General features: G+C 37.1%; 1 protein-coding gene across 1 annotated transcript in view; it reads left to right on the top strand.

Annotated features, from left to right (window-relative positions):
* The first annotated feature begins 509 nt into the window (after positions 1-509).
* Positions 510-21,860, top strand: part of LOC149005029 (putative pre-mRNA-splicing factor ATP-dependent RNA helicase DEAH9) — a 60,142-nt gene continuing 38,791 nt past the window's right edge. Inside the window, exons 1-5 of the mRNA XM_089135779.1 lie at positions 510-586; positions 669-792; positions 1,334-1,434; positions 5,295-5,385; positions 15,333-15,497. Of these exons, the coding sequence (XP_088991905.1) occupies positions 510-586; positions 669-792; positions 1,334-1,434; positions 5,295-5,385; positions 15,333-15,497 (558 nt within the window). The remainder of the gene's footprint in view (positions 587-668; positions 793-1,333; positions 1,435-5,294; positions 5,386-15,332; positions 15,498-21,860) is intronic.

Here is a 21,860-nt window from a genome sequence, read left to right as displayed (position 1 = left end):
ATAATTGGTCTCGTTAAGATTAATAGTGGTTATTTGAAAAAGGGAAGAATCCAATCCTGTGAAAATGAGGAAATAGGATGATACTCCATGCCAGATGCACCAGATGTGGGGGAGGAGACAATGTAGGCCATTGCAGGAACAAGTCACAGATTAAAAAATTTTAAGTAGGAGAAAATACTCATTACTGAAAACGAGTCATTACTAAAAGTTTTTTCCTCCTTTTTTTTTCTTCTCATCTCTCTCTTCTTCCCCCCCCCCCCCCCCCGTGTTTAGATGAAGAATAAGAAGAAGAATATGATTCTCTTAAGCCTATCGCATATGGTTGATGTTGACGGTTTTAATGGGAAAAGAACAAAGGGGAAGGTGAGGCGATGGAAGCCATGGGTTGCCTAAGTGTGTTGAGGCGATGGAAGTTATGGTTAGTTGCAGATTATAAAGAAAAAAGAAGAAGCTGTTGCTGGTTGCAGGAACTATTGCAGAGTGTTTTGCGATTCAAACAAAAAAAAGGAATGAAAGGATTCGGTGAATGTGTTCTGGGAGGTGCAGTTTGCAGACTTGCAGACGACAGCTGTGATGGAGAAAAAAGGTAAAAGGTCAGGTGGTGGTTCCTGATGGGTCTACTGGAGTTCTCTGCTATTGTGTTGGGTTCTGCAAGGCTATTTTCCCAGATTTCTGAGAAATAATGTTCGATGGTGGAGGCAATGTTCTGGTCGCATGTTTGATTGTGGTGGATGGGTGCTGTGGTGGTGCTATGGTGGAGGCAAGGGTTTTGGTCGGAAGATTGAGTTGCAGGTAAAAAAAAAACCCAAACCGATGTTAGTCAGAAAACTCAGTAAGTCAGAACATGGTGGAAGTTCTTGCGACTTTTTCTTCTTTTTCTTTTTCTTTTTGAGGTTAGAACCAGGTGGAGAAGGAAGGGGTTGATGCTCAGTGATGGATCAGAGTTGACTCTGATACCATGTTGGAAGAGTTGAAGAAATACTAACTTAGGTCTGAAGAACACAGCATGAGCTTTATTTATACTGAAAACTTACCAAATACAAAACAAACCAAATCTTCCCAGTGTGGGAATCTTACAAGAAAAATAAATTCCTAACAAATCTGCTCCCAATGATGAAATAACAGGAAAGGAAAGTACTAACTAAAGCTAACCACATTACACAGGTCTTTTAACAATCTGGATATATATCTAAACAGCCCTTTTCATTAACCGTCCATTTTTATATATTGTTTTACGTACATTTTATTTTGAGTTTGTTAGGAGGTATTAATTGGAAGTGTATATGGTAGGTTTCGTATTCTTTATTTCATTTGAGCTTTCTTTTTTGTACAGATTTCAGATATTGAGAGTTTATTAGTGGCTCCAATATCTAAGGCATCTGCTAGACAGAGGGCTGGTAGAGCTGGAAGAGTACGCCCTGGGAAATGTTATAGGTATTTAACAAAAGGCGAATTCATATTAAAATGCTTCATGTTTCAACTAGTGATATCCTTTTTTGGTTATTAAAACATTATGACTTGAGATTTTTTTTTGTATTGCAGTACTTCAACTAGACTTATTTTATCATCATGCACTTGCTTTGCTGGTGTTGAAATCTTTTGCATTTTGAAAGGCATAGTAAAACCCTGTATGGAGTTTATGTCTATGCTGGTATTGTGGTTTGTGTGTATCACTGTATTAAAGTCATGGTTATGCATGATATCAACCAAGGTGTTTCATGTTATCACCTACATAATGGAGTGTTGTTGGTTCCTATGTGTAGCCAAAAGGCTCTCTCTCTCTCTTGATTCCGAGATTATGTGATGAGATGCATCAACTTGACATGCTTGCGTAATGTTTCCATATCCCAGGGCTGTAATGACTCTAGGACTTGAACTGTTATCATAATCAATACAACTTAACCTGATTTGTGTTTATTGCAGAAAATTTTATCTTCTAATGGCATGTTTCTTGTGGTGCTATTAATCCAACTATTAACATTATCTTGGGTATCATCAGGTCAGATCTGTTATACGATTGACCTGTCTAGGCATGCTTGCAAGCTGGCTCAGGGTTACCTGTTGCAGTCTGTTGTGTGATTCAAATTCTTGACCTGACTTCAAAAATGGATCTGCACTGACATACGTTGGTGGGCAACCCGAATGACTGGACTCTTGAGATATATGATGGAGTAGAGGGCTTGGCCAGTAGTCGACCTTTTTACCAAACAAAATCTATAAATATGTACCCAGTGATCTATTAGGTCATTTGTGAGATGTGGGATTTTTTTTCTTAGGTGTGGATGAGAATTTTTTTAACGTCATTTTGGCAATTGGTTGAGAGATTTCATTGTAGTCCTCTTCTCACATAGTGAAAGTTCTTCGCTCGTGGACGTAGCACATTGTGTTGGTGCGTGGACCAGATAAATTTATGCGTTCCTTTGATTTGTTTCTGTTAGGATTCTTCATTTCTTGGTGTTCATTTGCACGGTCCATAGTTTTAAAATTTTTAAATCTTCACTCATGCTTAGTCTGGGGTATGTGGATATAAAAATCTACAGCCTCAAGATGAAGAAGAAATAGTAATAGTAGTAATCCATAGGGAAGGCTCAAAAGGCCCTAGTACTATGAGCCAACCCTTTGCTTATTCTTGGTGAGGGCTGAATTTGGTGCTGGATCGAGATGACTACATCATAGTCTGATCCATTGGTTCAATTGAAGTGATAATATGACGGACTTTTTTGTATTGTAATTAAGACTGCTACCAAGGCCTACAATTTTCCTTGCAGGGTTTTTTTTTTTTTTTTTTTTTTTTTTTGGGGGGGGGGAAGTCTGTTGCTATATGTTTCTTACTGCTACCGAGGCCTTCAATTTTCCTTTTGGGGGGGGGGGGGGAGGTCTGTTGCTATATGTTTCTTATTTTAATTAAATACCTAGACTGAGGCCTGACATGGGAGGGGACTCAACTTTCAGATTTTTGAAATTCTCTCTGCAAGCAGCCGCTGCTGCTGCCTTTTGTGTCCATTGGAGTTTCAGTTTAGGGTTTGATCTAAACTCAGGTGGGACTGGTGTATGATTAGGTCGACTCCTTGACTGTGGGAAGCTGGGGGTTTCAATTCAGAGCTCCTGTCTGGCATGGTTGAACAACAACTTCAATCTCAAGGTTTATTGAAAAACTTCTGTTACCCTTCAACAATGAGTTGCATTCTTCCTACCCCTAATTCTGCTTCTAAACCTCCATATCCCAAACCGTAGCTCCTGCTTTCACTTTTTGTTTCCACAGACCCTAACCACTCCAAACCTTCCAATTCCCTCGTTGTAATCAATTCTATTTTATCCCATAGCATCTCCTCGTCACGACCTATGCTTTACCCTCGCTGCTGCCCTTTCCCTCCTTGAAAACCCTAACATCCACTATAAGAATTTCTCCCTGTGAAACTCTAATTTACATATCTCACAAACTATCAACTCCGTTCAAGTCTTTGATCAAATTTAATCTACAGCCCAACTAGAAATCAATCTAAAACCTCAGCACAAAACTGCAACTCCAATCCTTAATTTTCCACGAAGATTCTTTTTCAAAATTGAAAGCCTGAGACCTAACCTTTAATTTGTTTGAAACATCAAAATTCAAGATCAGCATTCAAGCCACTTCTACGAAAGCTCGTACTTCAATTGATAGCTTCCACATTGTCTACATGACTAAAGCAAACCATCCAACCTTAAGATTGACCTAACCCTGTCCCTCAAATGGGCCCCACATTCCTAGTCGAATTGGCTATTTCATACAAGATCCTGGTTTATTGGTCCCTAATTGATCCTTTTCAACCGAGGGGCACATCACTAGGAAGATGAAAAGTCCAAGGTTCCAGGTCTGGGTATATCTTACTAGAATACTATTGGGCCATAAGCCCGATTTGAAATAGTGCAAATATTATGTACTGATAGATTTATGCTGGGCCTAGTGCATATTTGTCATGCTGAATGATGCTAATTTGGAATGGTTTAAATGTTAGTTGGGGCCATCCTTAAACTTCATGGATTTTCTATTTTAGCATGATTTGTTCAAATAATCAGAATGGGGGGGGGGGGGGGGGCAGTAGAGTGATAATTTGGCTTTTGGACCCTGGGTTGCTAGTACAGTGTATCCTATTGTATCTTTTTTCTTATCTAACCTATTCTACACGACTACACCATGGTCCTAGATCTTGTGAGCTATCTTGTTTTATCTAAAAGCCGAGATGAGATGGGAAGCGAAACCTGGAAAAAATTCCAATATAGGGGTGGGTCCTCTATTCTTAGTGGTCTCAAATTTGTCATGTGAAGATGTGTGATGTATAGTATTATATAGTTGTTTGAGTTAAAACTTAATGTATTGATAAATGAAGTAAATCATGATTACTTCATGTTTTATTAATTTGTGTCTCTTGCTTCTTCAGTGTAGGTGTTTTCAAACTGAGGGTTTAATTGGAATTTGGAACTGACATTTATCTCATAATTTGAGGGGCACCACTGTGTTTAGAAGACATAAAATAGGCTAAATATCGATTTCCAACCCCAAGATAGCCCAAAAACGCACCAAGTTCGGTTGAGATGGAGGAGTGTTTTCCTCCATCTTGACAAGATCTTGCCAAGACCTTGGTTTTTTGGCTCACCGAGATGGCCATCAAGATCGAGTTCTTGAACCTTTTCTACATATCATTCAGTCCTAGAACACAGTACATTTAATAAATGTATGAGGTGCAGCATTCCGCAGCTAAGAATGATCATATGGATAAACTATGTGTAGCATAAATGAGGATGTTGAGATTGATGAGTGATAAAACTAGAAATTATAAAATGAGGGATGATCATATTAGGCCTAACTTGGGAGTAGCTTGATACATGATAAGCCATGGAAAAGTTGTTTGAGGTAGCATTGCATTGTTCTATGGAGGCCTTTGGGTGCTCCAATGTGGAGGAATAATCTGGTTCAAGTATGGGAACAAAAAGAGCCAGGGGTGGATCTTAAATGACCTTGGGATGGGATAAGTGATGAGATAGACATTTATAAGCTTAATTTTAAATAACCCCCCCCCCCCCAAAAAAAAAAAAAAAAAAAAAAAAAAAAAAAAAAAAAAAGAGAAAAACATGCATAGCTCAATGTAAATGTATAATATTTGTAGTTTTGTTTTACCATGCCATAATATCTGCATAGTCTAACTTTAAATTTTTAGTGTACTGTGACTTTTTAGATGCACATAAATACATCATTCTTCTTGTCAGTAACCTTCAGTTGGCTTACCTATTTGTATTTGTTGGTGGCCTGCAATCAGACTTTATACAGAAGAGTACTTTGAGAAGGAAATGCCTGCTGAAGGAATTCCAGAAATGCAGAGATCAAATCTTGTTCCCTGTGTAATTCAAGTATGCACACTTACTGCAACAAATGACCTTTCTGTTGATTGTTTGGTGGTTGTTTATTACTACTTCATGCTGAAGTTTGATCACTGATAACGGTCAAAATAATTCGAGTTTGGATAAGTGGTCTTGTCTTTTGTGGTGATTTTATCCTTGGAACTAGTAATGAAACCCTGGAGGATTTGGCTAGTTGCTCTGCCTTGTTCTTGGAGAGATCAGTGAGACCACTGATCAGTTTAATTGGCAGAGCATTGGGTCTGGTGGAGATGGCCAAGGAGGCATCAACAAGTTCACCACCTCCCCCACTGCCTGGTGTTGCTGCTGCTTCTGTAGCACCAGCCTGGGTGAAGTTCTCTATGTTAGGAACTGATGAGTTCCTCTCCATAAGGCTCTTAAGAGTCATGGCTGAATTTGGAAGAACAACAACAACAACAACAATAAGCCTTGTCCCAACTAAATGGGGTTGGCTACATGGATTCTTGCCCTCCAATTAGTTCTGTTCGAGGCCATGCTAGATACAAGGCCTAAGATATACATATCCTTTCTCACCACTTCTCCTAAGGTTATCTTAGGTCTACCCCTAGCTCTTCTAGTTCCTTCGATATGGATTATATCACTTCTCCGTACAAGGGCATTGAAAAGAAGTAACATAACAATAAATGAACAGAACAACATAGAGAAATATAACCTTAACCCAATACTGTAGGCATTTTTGATCAAGGACCCCGCCGGGGGGGGTGGGAGGGAAACACTAGTTTAGTAAATTCCTAATTTAAGAACTGGAATGGTAGATAGTAGTGGGAATGGAGGGGGGAGAGAAGACTATTGATGAAGGTAACTTACTTGCATTGAAATATTATAATAACGAGAGCAATTGGTCGATTTGAAATTCAACCGACCCTAACAACTAGATCTGGACTGAACTAAATCTAAAATTACTAGACCTAATTAAAACTACATTCGCATAAACAGAAGGGAGCAAACTACTAGAAACAACTAATTACATTACATGTAAGTTGAAAGCCTAAACATTGAAATTAAAAATTGAAGTCCACAAAGCATGCAAAGGAAGAGCAAACCTAAACCAAAAAACTAAGGAGAAGGGAATTTGTAACCTAAGTTTTGGAGGAGAGTGGTATTTCTAAGGGTTGGTGAAGGGAATGCAAATATGAAAATAATAATATTATAAAGGAATATTAATTCAAAGAGGAAAAAAATAAAAATCTATTAGAAAGTTGACACATGTGAAAGGGGAATGAGAGAGGCTAATTAAGTAAGGACTGAGTGAAATAAAGGAACCGAAGAAAAAAAAATGCCACCTAGATTCCTTGGACAAAAGAGGGCTAAGAAAAGAGAGAGAGAGAAGGTGAGAATAAAAAATAATATATCTATTTAAGGAAGTGGATTTGTGTGAGGTAAGACACAGAGATGTGGGAAAGATTAAGAGAGCGTAAATATGAAAAGAGAGAGAAATGCGAGTTAGAGAAAAAATGGAAAAAAAATAATAATCTAAGTAGAAAGTGGCAAGAGAGAAAGAATGGAAATAAATAAAATAAAACAATTATGATACAATAAAACAAAATAAAATACCACAAAATCTTGGGATAATATGGAAGAATAAGGAGACTGACTCATATAAGTAAAAGGAATCTCAATCTCCACTACTTGATTTTTTTATTTTTCAAAAAAGTAAAATTCTAATTAATCTCAACCATTGATCATAATTGCCCTCTTTGGAATGATTGATTTGGCCCAAGCTTGCATTTTGATTCACTTATAGCCCACCATACTTAGAATTGGGCCCTATTTGCAATTGAGAATTTACATTGGACCTCTTTATGTGTAAGATTGCGTGTATCGTACCCAATAATCTTGAATATCTCAGAAACTTCAAAAATCCTAAAAGCTGCAAATATGTCAGAAAACCCAAGGTAGCTCTATTCTAAGTGGGTAAAATGCATGCTTTATGCCATATATTTCACTCTCATGAGTTGTCCATCTCAAGAGGTGTATGCCACTGCATCTATCTTAACATCTTCTCTGAATGTGCAACATATGCAATGTATGGAAAATTTGAGACCATCATGGCGTAGATCGAGTTATGGTATCTCACATATAATGATTTGACACTACTTTTTTCAAAACAAATTAATATGGAAATTAATTTTTAATTAATTTTTAAAACCAGAAACATTAAAAAATGTGTTGGGAATACTACAAAGGAAAACTTAATAGCATGGATTCATAGGTCATGCTCCTAAACTAAACATATTGATCTCAAGAGCATTGATGGGTCAACTATCAAAAAATTGAAATTTAGGGAATAACACACAATATCTAACTTCAAATGATCTTTGATCCACCTTAATCTAGCAAGATACATGTATGATTAAAAGTAATGGAGGGTTTTGAGTGAAAAAATACATGTTTTGGAGTAAAAAAAGGGGTGAGTAGGTGAAACCCTCAGAACTATAGAGGCCATTGAAACTGAGTTCTGCGTAACTCACAGATTCAAAACTTAGTATTTTAAGTGCTGGCTTCAATTGAAATGGTTGAAACCCCCGAAACTTCGATTGAATTTGAAATGAGTTGAAACTTGTTACTTTTTTCTTCAATACCAGTTTCTTCTTAGTTAGATCTTGGCAAAGTTTTGTGAGACCTAATATGGATATCTCGGGTTTAGCCTTAGTTTTGGATAGACTTGAAACTGAAATATGTGTTCTCTCATATTAAGTTTTTATCATTGGGTTTCAACTTGAGGTTTCATTTTGGTCGAGCTTGAAATCAATACAACTATTCGGTCATTTTCAACTAAAACCATGGAATAAACGAAGTTTCAGTCGAAATGCCTGCATTTGCAAAAAATGAGACAAAACTGCTAGGATTTTGTCCCAGTACAAAGTTTATATCGAAATTTCGCGAGTTTTGTCGCTCCAACTTGTTTTTTCTTGGTTTTTGTTTATTTCTATCCTATTTTCACCTAATTGTCACAACAACTTTGCCTTTCAACACCTATTTTTCTCCTCTATTGCCTTCAAACACCTCTTAAGCCACAATAGCGATACCTAATAGTTCCAAACTTCCCATTTTTATATTGTTGTTTTGTTCATTCCTTGAATGATCTTGTATTGCTTTGAAATTAATATATGTCTAGTCTAGGACTATGATTATGATTGTGTGTTAAACTTATTTTTTGATTATTCTACTTTTTTAATTTTTATTTTAAAAAGTATTTTCAGTATTTTATGTATACATGATATATGGGTTTGAACTTAATGTATTTGAGACACCATCACTTGATCTAGTTGGTCATTGTATATTGTTGACTTATATATATGGTTTCCAAAGCATGCCTAGGTAGTAAGATGGTTTTTCAACTGCCTTATTTGCCACTGCTTTCTTTGTACGCAGTTTTTAAGCCGCTTTTTCACCTAATTGCTACCACTTTGTCATATTGTGCACCTTATTGTTGCCTAGACGCCAAGGCGGTCGCTTTTTTTACATTTTGTACATAGTATTTTTTTTCTTCTTTATTTTCTTGTAAATCAAATTTTATTCTACAAGGCCGTGTACGAATTTAGTAGTCTGAATGCTTTTGTTTTTTGAATGAATGTGATTCATGAATGTTTGTTTAGTTTATAATAGAAACTTATCAGTTTAAATGTAGTTGTATTGAAAAAATTTAACCCAACCGTTTTGTCGCCTAATCGCCTAGGTAGAGCCCTAACCACTTTGGTCTCCTTGCCGCCTTGATAGCCATGGTTGTATATGTAACCATTTTATTTGACAATTCAAGTATGTTGATGATTCTATGCTTGTATGCAATACAATTTTTACTAGTCAGAACCAGTCATTTGTTAATATACTTGAATGATAACTTTTCAACAGTTTTTTTTGGCAAAATACTATTTCTATATTGTTTATTATGCTTTAAATAGATAAGAGGCAAGAAATCAGATGAAATGGAGGTCATACAAGGCCCAAAACCTAATGTCGAAATTTCAAAAAAAGTACCAAATTTCGATAGAAATTTTAGTTGAAATATGGAGATTTCGGTTCTTGCCTAAGTTTCAACTGAAATTTGCACCATGACTGAAACCTTCAGCCATATTTGAGACAAGACTTAAAGTATGCATTTCTTTGGCCTTGGTGTAATGCTTATGGTTGGTTAATTGCATAGTTGTAGACATTTAGGCTATATTGGCATGCGAGGGGGCGGGGGGTGCCAAAAAAATCAAGGCGACACTTAATAGTTCACTTAGCCACAAGGAGGCACCTTGGTGTCTAGGCAATGCTGAAGCGCCTAGACACCTATGCCTTGACAGCTATGTTCCAGTGTGACCTAATGGGTTTGAGTCTGGAAATAGCCTTAATGTGAAAGCAAGTTTAGGGCTGCATACTTTATGACCCTCCTAGAATCCACAATGATAGGAGCCTTGTGCACTAGGTGTGCCCTTTGATCATCAGCATGGTAGAAGATCTCGATACCATGAAAAACCAAGATCTCGACCATCTTGGCGAGATCTCGGTCGAGATATGCCATTTTTTGGGCGTCAACTTGATAACCCATCTCGGGTTTTAGGGTCCTAGTTGGGCTAAAATTTGGTATTTAGCCTATTTAAGGCCTTTTGAACACACTAATGACCTTTGATTTGTGAGAAAACAGCTCTAAGTATGATTTCTAAGTTTACCCATAGTGTGAAAGTGAAATGTTGTAGGATTAGAGAATGCAAGGTTATATAACATGTAATATAAAACCATCAAGGCATATAAATGAAAATCAAGTGTATCAAATACATCAACTAACTTAAATGTCATCAAGATTCCATCCATATGAGTATTACAATCTTGACTTTCGAGAATAAAATGATAAAGTATACAACCGTTAGAAGTTCTATATAAGTTATTAGCGCATAAGTTCATAAGATAAGTAGAGGATGATTGAGCTTCCTTTGATGTCGTAGATGTGCTAAGAGTAGTTGCAAGTGAAACTTTGGCTGAAATCCACAAAAAATGGGGCAAAAATTGCAAGATCTAGGGCGAGATATGGCGAGATCTCGAGTGAGATATCCCATTTCACGAGATCTCCCACCATGATCATCAGATCTATCCTCCAAAGTGATGCATCCCAAAAAAAATTTTTTTTTAAAAAATCTTTCAAAAGTTCAATGCTCAAATAGCTTTCATATAACTTATAATGTATTGGGGCAACTTTAACTCAGCTTTAGTATGGTCATTCTTACTTTATTCTCCCTAATCAATTGATCCTAACATCTCATCTTTGCTGCTGGGTTTATCTACTTGAAATTTCATAGCTGCTCATTCCACTTCATATATCATAGCCGGTTGTGCAACTGTCATATGGACTTCCTTCAAGCTTTAGGAATATGTTAATCACCCAACATTCTGCACATACCTCTTCAATTCATCTATTTGACATTGAGTCTTTGTGAAACCATAGTTGTCACGCGACGAGGGCGGTTTTAGCTAGTTGGGGCGATGAGTCGATGAGGCGCCCTCCGAGGCGCTTTTGAGGCGGTCGAGGCGTTTTAGTGTACATCTCATGCACTAATTCATTATAAACATATCTTATATATAATAAAAAAACTAATATTAGCCATTTAGCCTACCTCAAGTCATCCAACATACTACAAACCACACATAGTAGGTCCTAAATAAATTTCAAGTATCAGTAGACTAATCACAATTATGGTTGAATGCCATTTTAGTGGTCCATCACATGATTCACATCAACTGATCTTGAAAAATATATTTCAAAAATTGCAAAGGGACCATTTAAATCTAAGAGAAACCTACAAAAACCTCCCTGAAGCTTATGCAAGGAAAGAATTCATCAGCTGTACCAAGTTGCTAAACTATCAGAAAAAACCAAACAACAAAAGAAAATCAGAGACACACGTACACCAGATAAGAAAAAAATCATTACAATGATACAATCAGGTAGATGAAACAGAGATGGAACAAATTCAACGAAGAAGAGTCATTACAAATAAATAAAAAAATGTAGAGAACATCCAAATAGTAGCTCTGAACTATGCAATCAGGTGCAATTTGCAAGTCACAGACTCATAGAAATGGTGAACAAAGCTACGGACGACATATAACTAGTTTAACTATATAAGTATATAACATAGCTACAACGCGGAAAAAAAAAAAAAAATTTGGCGACTTACCGTCGCCTGAGGTGGTGACCAGAGTGACCAGAAGCTACTGCAAGTCTGCAACTTGTTGCTGACTCGTTGCAAGGCTACAATCGCAACAGTTGCAACAGTTCCAAAATGAATTTAGGAAAAAAAATTAATGATTAGTTGCAGAAGGGGGAAAAAGAAAAAACATTTCGGCAACTTACCGTTGCCTGAGATGGTGACCAGAGTGACCGGAAGCTATGCAACTTGGTCCCTGACTCGTTGCAAGGCTGCAATCGGCCAATCGCAACAGTTGCAAGATGGATTTAGGGAAAAAAAATGAATGATTAGTTGCAGAAGGGGGAAAAAAAAACATTTTGGCGACTTACCGTCGCCTGGAGATGGTGACCAGAGTGACCGGAATCTACTGCAACTTGGTCGCTGACTCGGTGCAAGCCTGCAACTGAGATATGGTGGAGTTTTGGTTGATGAAAAACAAAAATCAGAGATCAGAGTCCAACTGAGAAGAGGGTTTTGGGGTCTGTCTCGTTTTACTCAAGCTCTAGAGAAATAACGAAGTAGGGCCGTAGTAAGCATCAGCTTCAAGCTACATAAATGGTCGATTTGATTTAGACTTCAGGAGTCAGGAGCTTGCTAGGATGATGAGATGAGCACGTTGACGCTGAGGAAGATGGAGTTGTAGGGAAGACTTGGCTGTCGCCGGTGACGCTGGGTGTCGCCGGTGATGATGCTGGCTGTTGCCGGTGTCGCCGATGTCTCCGGGGGTTGTGTCGGAGTCGGAGACGAAGAGAGTAAGGAGGGAGAGGGAGAGTAGCAGAGAGCAGAGAGCAGAGAGGAGTTAGGGCTTTGATTCGATCGAATGCTCGATTCGATCGACGAGTATCTCGTTTTTTCTTTTTTTTTTTTGTTTAATTAATTTAATGTTATGATAATATGTAACACCTATATAACAATTCACCCCTTAGATTCTTTCTGATTGGAATCTACTTTTCAAATTATTTTTTACCTTTGATCTGGAATAAATAAATTACAAATTTTAAAATTTAGAAAAGCGGTCGCCTTGTGTAAGATAGCGTCCGAGTCGTCGCCTCAGACGACTCGGAGACGACTCGGCGACGCCTTATCTCTGAGGCGAGCGCCTTATTGAGTAAGCCTGAGGCGACACTCGCCTCAGGCCCTTCGATTCCGCTTGGACGCCGACGCCTAGGCGACGCCTTGACAACTATGTGTGAAACATCGTTGTATTTCACTTTTTTTTATTGGCGTCTCATCTAGCAAACCAATCATCAGCAAATCACACTCCATGACGTACATGTCCTTCTAGGACAGACGTTGTTTACAAAAATGGAATAATTATTATTTCATGTATTTAAAGATATTCTTCAAAATTAAGGAAAAAGCCTCTACTTGAAAATTGTGAAAAAAAAATATTTTTTTTTTAAATGTTTTTTTTAGGTTTCCCCGCCCCTTTCAGTTAAAGAACAAAAGGTTAGATTTCCCGGCCGTAGTTGAAAACTTCAAGTTTTAATGTTGGGTTTTTCTCAAATCTGAAAATTCCATTAACTTTAATATGTTTAAGTATTGTTAAAAGCCGAAAGAGTGGTAAAAAAATTGTTTAATCTAAAAAAGTATTTCCATTTAGAGCGATTTGACAACATTTGTGCGCACCAAATAAAGTTTGACCGGGACATAACCCTTCAGTATGAATCATATTTATGCAATCTTTATTTGTTAGGAAGCTGGTTTTGTTCTTGACTTAATTCATGTAAAAGAAAAATTAAATCAGTCATTTCCATAGTCACCCCCACAAAATTCAATTTTAGCAATTATTTCCATCTGAAACTTTATTCAAAATCAATACATGTTAAGAGAGAGGACAAGAATTTTGTGCCCAATGGAATCTAAGAGTCAAAAGGTAAGAGCACTCAACTGAATATTTCATGGCAGCCAGCAGAGCCAAATGTGTTGCAATTCAAGTTTTACATTTCTCTTAATGGATCTTCTTCATGGGTGAGTTACATATAAAATCATCCATTTTAATGAGCTGCTTGATTATCCATGAAGTTTGAGTATTTGAAGAATTAATAAATGAAGCCATAGTATTTAAGATGGGAAAAAAATAAAATTGGAGACCCGTAAGATTTGCCTCCCTACCCAGTCCCTCTTTAAGTCTTTATCAGTTGGTCTATCACCCTCCCCTTCTGCAATTTCTGCCCTGAGCCAGAAGACACTATCTTTTCTTTGCCTACCCCTTCTCCAAACACATTTGGGTCCTTGCCTCGTGCTGCTGCCCACAAGCCTTTGAGACTGAGTGCTGCTAGATCACCTCCACCTTCTATGGCTCCATGATGGCTAGCATGGTGGGGAAGTTGCTGTTTGGTGTGTGTATTTCACACATCTGGTTGGAGCACTATCTCCGCAGATGGTCTACCAATTCTAGATCTGCTCACTAGATTTGGAAGCCATCTGTAGGGACTGGGGATGTCTGTTCCAAGCTCTCTTTTCTTGTGCCTAAACTTTTGTTAGACTTCCTCAAGAACGGACTTCTTGTTACTTGGGGCCTTGATTCTTCTTTATTGACCCCTCCTAGGGATTTCTAATCTAGGTTGATCCCCTCCCCCCAGGGGGCGTATTCTTCCCTTTTGGGCTGTTTGGGCAAATTCAGTTGTGCGCTCACCCATTGGTAGCTGTATCCCCGAATCGACTGGCACCCAAGTTCAATCCACAAACAATTTCACTCAACATCCAAAGGAGAGAGAAACCACAATGTCTCTCCTGTGATGAACACCGTCTCATTTCAGTTAAGATTTGGAGGGGAACATTTTCCTTCACAGATATTAGCCAAAACCTAGTCCCAAAGCCAAAAAGGTCTATGGATGTGCTCAGTACGAAATTCTTACCTGTTGGGTGAACCAAGAGTTCTAGGATCGTTGAGCCTGCAGTGGCACCTTGATTGTGATCCAAGTGAAGATAAAATTGAGTGGATCTGGACATACCGTTGTAAAAAAAAAAAAAAAAAAAAAAGATTAAACCCCTAGTTTTCTGTGTCAGACATGTAGGAACGGTTTCTTTTTTGAAAATTAAAATGACAACTGTGAAAGCTTATTACTCAAAAGATGAAAAGGGAGAGATTGAGAGCAGAGAGAAGATATGTTCAGACCGAGAAAGAGTAGGCCTTCCCAGCCAAGAACCTCTGTACAGTGCTCAGTCCTCTGAATTGGCTTCTCCAACCATTGAAATGATCGAACCTCTGTTGAGACATGGTATCTCATGTTAGAGTGAAAGACAACCCTGCCCTCATGGACTGAAGCGAAATCCATGTTCCTCTGCCATTTTGCTTAGCAATGTTTCTCAAATGGTATTTCTGTACGAGGGCTCAAAATGGGTCAAGTTTTGAGTTCATGCCAGGAACTACTTGAATTTGAGGTGTTTCTTTTCCGAAAAAGATGAGAAAATGCCAGAAATGTGGAGATATAGTGTCATCACATGGTGACATGCATACGTTGTCCCATAGATTTGTAACAATTAAATATGCTAATTTTTATTGGAGATATATCTTCTTCGTAATTTCTGTTTAAATTATTCTTGCTTATTAGAAACTGATGATGCTTTTAAAAGCAGTAGTCAATGTTCTTATTGCCCATGATGAATGGCTGAAAGACACTTTTGTGTTATTAGCCGATTTGTTATCCTTAAATTCATTTTATTCTTAAGATGGTGTTTGTGCATCAGCTTTGAAATGAGCTTCAGTTCCATGTAGTCGATTGACTTGTTTTTATTTTACAGTTAAAGGCCTTGGGCATAGATAATATTTTAGGCTTTGATTGGCCAGCAAGTCCATCGCCAGAAGCAATGATTAGAGCACTGGAAGTTCTATATGCACTCGGGATCCTTGATGATGATGCAAAGCTTACTTCGCCCACTGGATTTCAAGTGGCTGAGTTTCCATTAGTATGTCCATTGCTTTCTTTTCCTTTTTATCTTTGTGACATTGTCCATAAGTCCATAAGGTCATTAGCAGTTTTATGATATTGTTGTAAGCAACATCAGTGTTATTTCTGAAAATATACTCTAGGACATCTCTTTGACTTGCTATAATAAACATTTGGATAGAATCATGTTAAAGATCTAGTTTTGGAAGGGTCAAGGTCCATTTCCATTGTCAAACGCGTTTAATTTCCTGTATAATGCTTATAACTCTACAGAATGAGGCATTTGGACAGATAAACAGTCTTTACAATGTGAATAATGACTAATGATCAAGACATCAAGTAGTGATGAAATTAAATATGGAAATACTGGTTTCCCACTTCTTACAGGTTAATTAGTGTGCATTTGTAACTGCAATTGTTGTTTGGGATAACTATCCACCATAGGTAAATAAAGGGCAGCTTGGAATAAACAGGAACATTTAGATCAGGTGAGTAGTTTCCCCGTCATCTAGAGCCATAAATGATGCGTATTGAATGATGAATCTGCAAGTGATGGGCTAACTTATGGGTTGTAGGGAAAACATCTGGATTTAATGGAAGATATAAGAGCAACATATATAAGCTAGATAGAATTTTAGGTTCTTATGGTCAGGTTTATAATACATGAACAACAACAACAACAACAACAACAAGAACAAGCCTTATCCCAACTAAATGGGGTTGGCTACATGGATCCAAGGAAGAAGATTCGGCCGAAACAGGAATTTCGACCTTGCAAAAGGCCGAAATTTCGATGTTTCAGTTGAAATTTCAGTCGAAACTGGACACTTTTTTCTGGAAATTGGAACTTCAATTTCGGGCCTCATTTGGGCTCAAAATGATTTGGATTCTTGCATATTACCTATTTCAAGCATAATAAACACAATGAAACTAGTATTTTGCCAAAAAAAGCAATTGAAAATTTATCATTCAAGTATACTAACAAATGACTGGTTCCGACAAGTGCAAATTGTATTGCGTATAGATATAGAATCATCAGCATACATGAATTGTTTGGTAGACTGGTTACATATACAACAAGTCAACAAAATAAAATGATCGACTAGATCAAGTGATGGTGTCTCACATATATTAAGTTGAAGCCTATATATCATATATACATAAAATAAAAAGTACATAACTTTAGAAAATAATTATTAAAATTAGAAAATGAAAAAATGGTACCAAATAATAAAAAGATAAGTTTAACAAAACGCAATCCTAGATCATAGTCCTAGCCTAAACATATATTAATTTTAAGGTAATACAAGATCATTTAAGGCATGAACAAAACAAAAATAAAAAAACGGAAAATTTGAAACTGTTGGGTATGGCTTATGCTTCACATTCTATTGTTGCCGGAGTTTCCTTTGTAGCTGTTGTGGTTTAGGAGGTGTTTTAAGGCAAAAAAATGAGCAAAATAAATGCTTGAAGGCAAAGAAGTTGTGGAAATTATGTGAAAATTGGATAAAAATAAACAAAAACTAAGGAAAAACAATTTGGAATGCTGAAATGGTCGAAATGGTCAAAATTTCGGGTCCAAACCTCTGAAATGGTCGAAATCTCCAAAATTTCGGTCGAAATTTGACACTTTTCCAAAATAATTGGAATTTTGTTTCGTTCTTGAAAAATGCAAACATTTCGACCGAAATTTCAATCGGTTGATTTTCTTCTATGTGTGGATCCTTGTGTTCAATCCCAAAAAAAAATGGGGATGGCTACATGGATTTTTGCCTTCCAATCTGCTTTATTTGGTGTCATATAGATATAAAACCTAAGCTATGCATTTCCTTTCTCACCAATTTTCTTAAGGTTATCTTATGTGTGTCCCTAGCTCTTCTAATTCCTTCAGTTTGGATTAAATCACTTCTTCGTACAGGAGCATTTACAGGTCATCTCTAATATGAATATTCCTTACATTACCTAGCTGTTTTAATTCCTTCAATCTGGATAGAATCACTTCTCCATACAAGAGCATTTACATGCCAGCTCGAATATGAATATTCCTTACACTATCTTTCCTAGCTTTGGCACTCATCTGTCTTGGCATCCCAATTTTTGCTACACTAAGTTTATCTATATGATGCCTTTTACTAGCCCAATACTCTACGCCATACATTGCAGCTGGTTGTGTGATGGTTCTATAGAATTTTCCTTAGTGCTTTACAGGAATACATCAATCACACAAGACTCCAGAAACACCTCTCCTCTTAATCAACCCTATTTAAATTCTTTAGGAGACATCATCCTCTATATCGCCTTCTTTATTTATGATTGAGCCAAAGAACCCAAAATAATCATATGTTGTGTAATCTCCTTCTCATCAAGTTGTTCCACCTCATCACCCATTTGATCAAGATTGAAGTTACACACTAGATATTCTGTCTTTGTTCTACTTAATTTAAAGCATTTTCCAAAGTTGCTCTCCATGATTCCAACTTAGTAGTAATCGCCACTTGTGTCTTATCTACCAAAAGAATACCATCAATAAAAAGCATACACTAAGGAACCTCACCTGAAATATCTTTGGCTAAATCATCCATTATGAGTGCAAATAAATATGGGCTTTTGTAGCTCATCTTTATTAGGAAATTTACTACCTTGTCCCCTTGTTTATACACTTTTCACTAGACCATTATAGGTATCTTTAACTATGTCCACATATTACTCACAATATTTATTTTCTCTATTACTTGCCAAATTAAAACTCTAGGGACTCTATCATAAGTTGTCTTTTCCTAGGTCAATAAAGACTATATATCATTTTTACACTATCTATACCTTTCCATTAGGTCTCTTAATAAGGTATATAAGTTCCGTTATAGATCTTCCCTGCATAAAACCAAATTGCTAGTGTTTTCACGTTTAAACAATTAAATGCACACTGTGGGGTTCAAACCTCTAACCTTTCTCCAATCAATTCAAATTTCAATAATTTGAACTACATTAACAAAATATTTAATTATTTACCCCACCCCCAAAACACACAAAAAAAAAAAAAAAAAAAGGCAGGGATTCATCATTTACTTAATATTGCCCTTCTATTTTACTTGGGACTCCTAGCTTGACTAGGACTCTTCAAAAACTTACCCAAAATGAACCAAATTCAAGAACAAAAATAGACAGAATCCTACTAGCATATTGGATCCAACCAACCCCTAAGTTGACTCAACTAAAGCAATCAAAATTACCAAAATACCACTAGTTTCCTATAGGGTGTAGGGCCCTAGGCCTTGTTTTGGCCCTTAGAGAGGTCCTAAAGGCATTTTTGGGGGCTGAATTTGAAATGAAAGACATGGGGAACACATATTTTCTAGGCATTGAACTGGCATATTCGGCTAATTGTGTCTCTCTTTCTTAGAGGAAGTATATACAGTATCCATTAACCGAGACAAGTAGGTTGGGATGCAAGCCAACCGAAACTCCTATTGAGAACTCACACTTGAAGGATAAAGAAGGGAAACCGTGGACAAGACTAACTATCAGAGATTAGTTGGGAAGCTGATTTATTTGTCTCATACTAGACCTGACATCACTTTTTCTGTTAGTCTAGTGAGTCAAGTACCTAAATGATCCTTACTCCACACATCCGGAATCCCAGATGCAGTCTACCGGATCCTAAGATATCTTAAGGCAGCCTTAGGAAAAAGGATTCCGATTTCTCCTCATGGAGACTTGGAACATTAAGGCATATACAGATGCGAATTGGGCAGGATGCTTGGATGATAGGAAGTCTACCTCTAGGTACAACACCTATGTGGGAGAAAACTTGGTGGCTTGGAGACGTGAAAAACAGGTAGTGGTCACTAGGTCTAATGCCAAAGCAGAAGTTGGAGCAATGGCACTGGGTATTTGTGAAGTGTTGTGGTTAAAGGGGCTACTTCAAGATCTGAGTGCAGAGTCAAAAGCTCTCATACTATTGTTTTCAGATAGTAGATGGACAATCAACATAGTCCATAGTCCAGTTCAGCATGATAGGACCAAGCATGTAAAGATTCATAGGCACTTCATTAAGGAGAAAATTGAATTTGGACTGATACACATTTCTTTTGTCTAGTTTGACAACCAGAAGGCTGATATATTCACTAAGAGTCTTGAATACTAAATTTTTTGGCAACATTGCTAGCGAGTTGAGCATGATAAGTATCTATGCACCAAGTTGAGGGTGAATGTTGTAATTCTAAGAACAGAGGGTAGAGTTGTCTCTAGGATATTATTTGTAATAATCCCACATAGGGAATTTCCTATTCTTTTGTACTCCTCTTATTATAGATAAAGGCTGACTGTTTCTTTGACACAACTCAGAAGTTCTTGGACCATTCAATAATGTGATCTTCCTCACATCCACGATTCTGGAGGGAAAAAAATTCATTTATCTTGATCTCCTTATGAACAATTTCAATTTGTGTATTTCTGATTAGAATAAGTTATTGGGGGCTCCACATTTTCTGTTGGACTATTGATCAATTCTGTTGTTTCAATCTTGGTCATCTCATCTCTTGGAGATTATCGAATGGGAATACATCGGCTATTGGATTTTCTAGCTTCTCTTGTAGGATACACTGAAATTTCTTTTTCAATTTAGATCTCTCTTGAGGTATAAGTTCTCTCAGTTTCCCTCAAACCACTTTTGTAGCCTTTTTATGTAGTTTCTGCCAGGTGTGTTTTTGTTTTCCAATCAAATGTCAATTTAATTACATGATAGATCTTGGTCACGTCATCTCTTGAAGATCATCAAATACATCAGCTATCTGATTTTCTAGCTTCTCGTAGGATATGCTGAAATTTATTTTTCAATTTAGATCTTTCTCTAGGTATAATTTCTCTCTGTTTACCTCAACCACTTTTGTAGCCTTTTTGGTAGTTTCTGCCTAGTGTGTTTTTGTTTTCCAATAAAATGTCAAAAAATCACATGATTGACAGATTGCTTATCCATGTTCAGGATTATGGTCTGACACCTAATTATGCGGATAGAATGAGAAGTGATTGGGGTAGGCATGGCTTTCCACTTGTGACTTATAGGGAAGTGACCGTCTGCACCACTGTTTTATTGTATTTGGAGTTGTAAAAGATCAAGAAATGGACTCAAACCCCAGACCTCTTTGTTAGATTTTGGCTTCCTCTCCTTTGATGTTAAAAGAAGACTTTCTTTTTTGCAAATGTAGGTACTGACTTCCCCCAGAAATAGGAGCATTCTAGCATCCTGAGGGATCTCCCTGTCTCCCCTCTGGTGTTTCTTGCCTTCCCTGTTTGAGGTTGAGCTTCTTGTTCTTGTTCCCTCCCTTTGGAGTATGCAGCTGTTTCTTCTGTCTGGCTCTATAATATTTTTTTCATTTCCCCCAACACCCCCCCCCCCCCCCCCCCAAAAAAAAATAAAAATAAAATAAAATAAAAAACAAAAGAAAATTGCAGATTGAATGATGTTGAAATTGCTCTTTCTTTAGCACGTTTGGTAGGCAACCTGTGATCCTCCTTAAATCGCCAAAAGCAAGAGATTTGGCATGTTAACATGAGAAACTGCATCCCACAATTTAAATTATGAACTTGAAGTTATTTTCAATTAAACTGAGGTCTAATTTTTTTATTTTTTTGGGGGTGAATAAATAAAAATTTACCAAGAAACTGAGAAGAAAACAATATTCAAGACCGTGCCCTTCATAAAGGGGGGCAATAGCATTTAGAGAAAAGAAGGGGAGAGGCCCCAAGAAGCAACAAGAATACTAAGAATACTATTTATAGGGGTGATGGCACTGGCAGATGAAGAGGGAGCCATCTCAAGCTTAGCTCTGAATTCAAAGATGTAGTCCCAGATCTGATGGAAAGACCTGGACTATGGGAGGGTCCACCAGCTTATTTGTTGTATAGAGATTTGTCAATTGAGGTCTATTTAGTTCTTGACTTGATTGTAGATATTTTGCACCTTGAACATTTCAGAATAAGTTCCACAAGAGAGGACCTTGATGTAGTTCTTTCTGATATGGTAACTTTGTATGTCCATTTTACTTGAGAAATACTTTTCAAATAGCATTCTAAATTAAAGGTAAGGTCATTGCAAGACAAATAAATGAAAGGCTAGAATGTGACAGACCACATAGCTGGAACCAAGAAAGAAAAAATAATAAAAAATCACTTTGGGCAAATCTTGTTAGACTAGATTCAAGAAGTTGTTCTTTTGTGGAACTCTTGGTCCAAGGATGTTTAAACAGTGAATTAAGGAACTGATATCATGGTGTTGAAAAGACATTTTGCCAGTAAATCCTGTTTTCCTACTTTCAAATACAATCCAAGTTGTTCCAAATAGGTATTCACTAAATAATATGCATGGGTTTGTCTGAAAGATGCT

This window comes from Hakea prostrata, chromosome 9 (assembly GCF_041222555.1).
Source record: "Hakea prostrata isolate BN-2017 chromosome 9, UWA_Hpros_2, whole genome shotgun sequence".
Taxonomy (NCBI): Eukaryota; Viridiplantae; Streptophyta; class Magnoliopsida; order Proteales; family Proteaceae; genus Hakea; species Hakea prostrata.
This window is presented reverse-complemented; position numbering and strand designations above follow the sequence as displayed.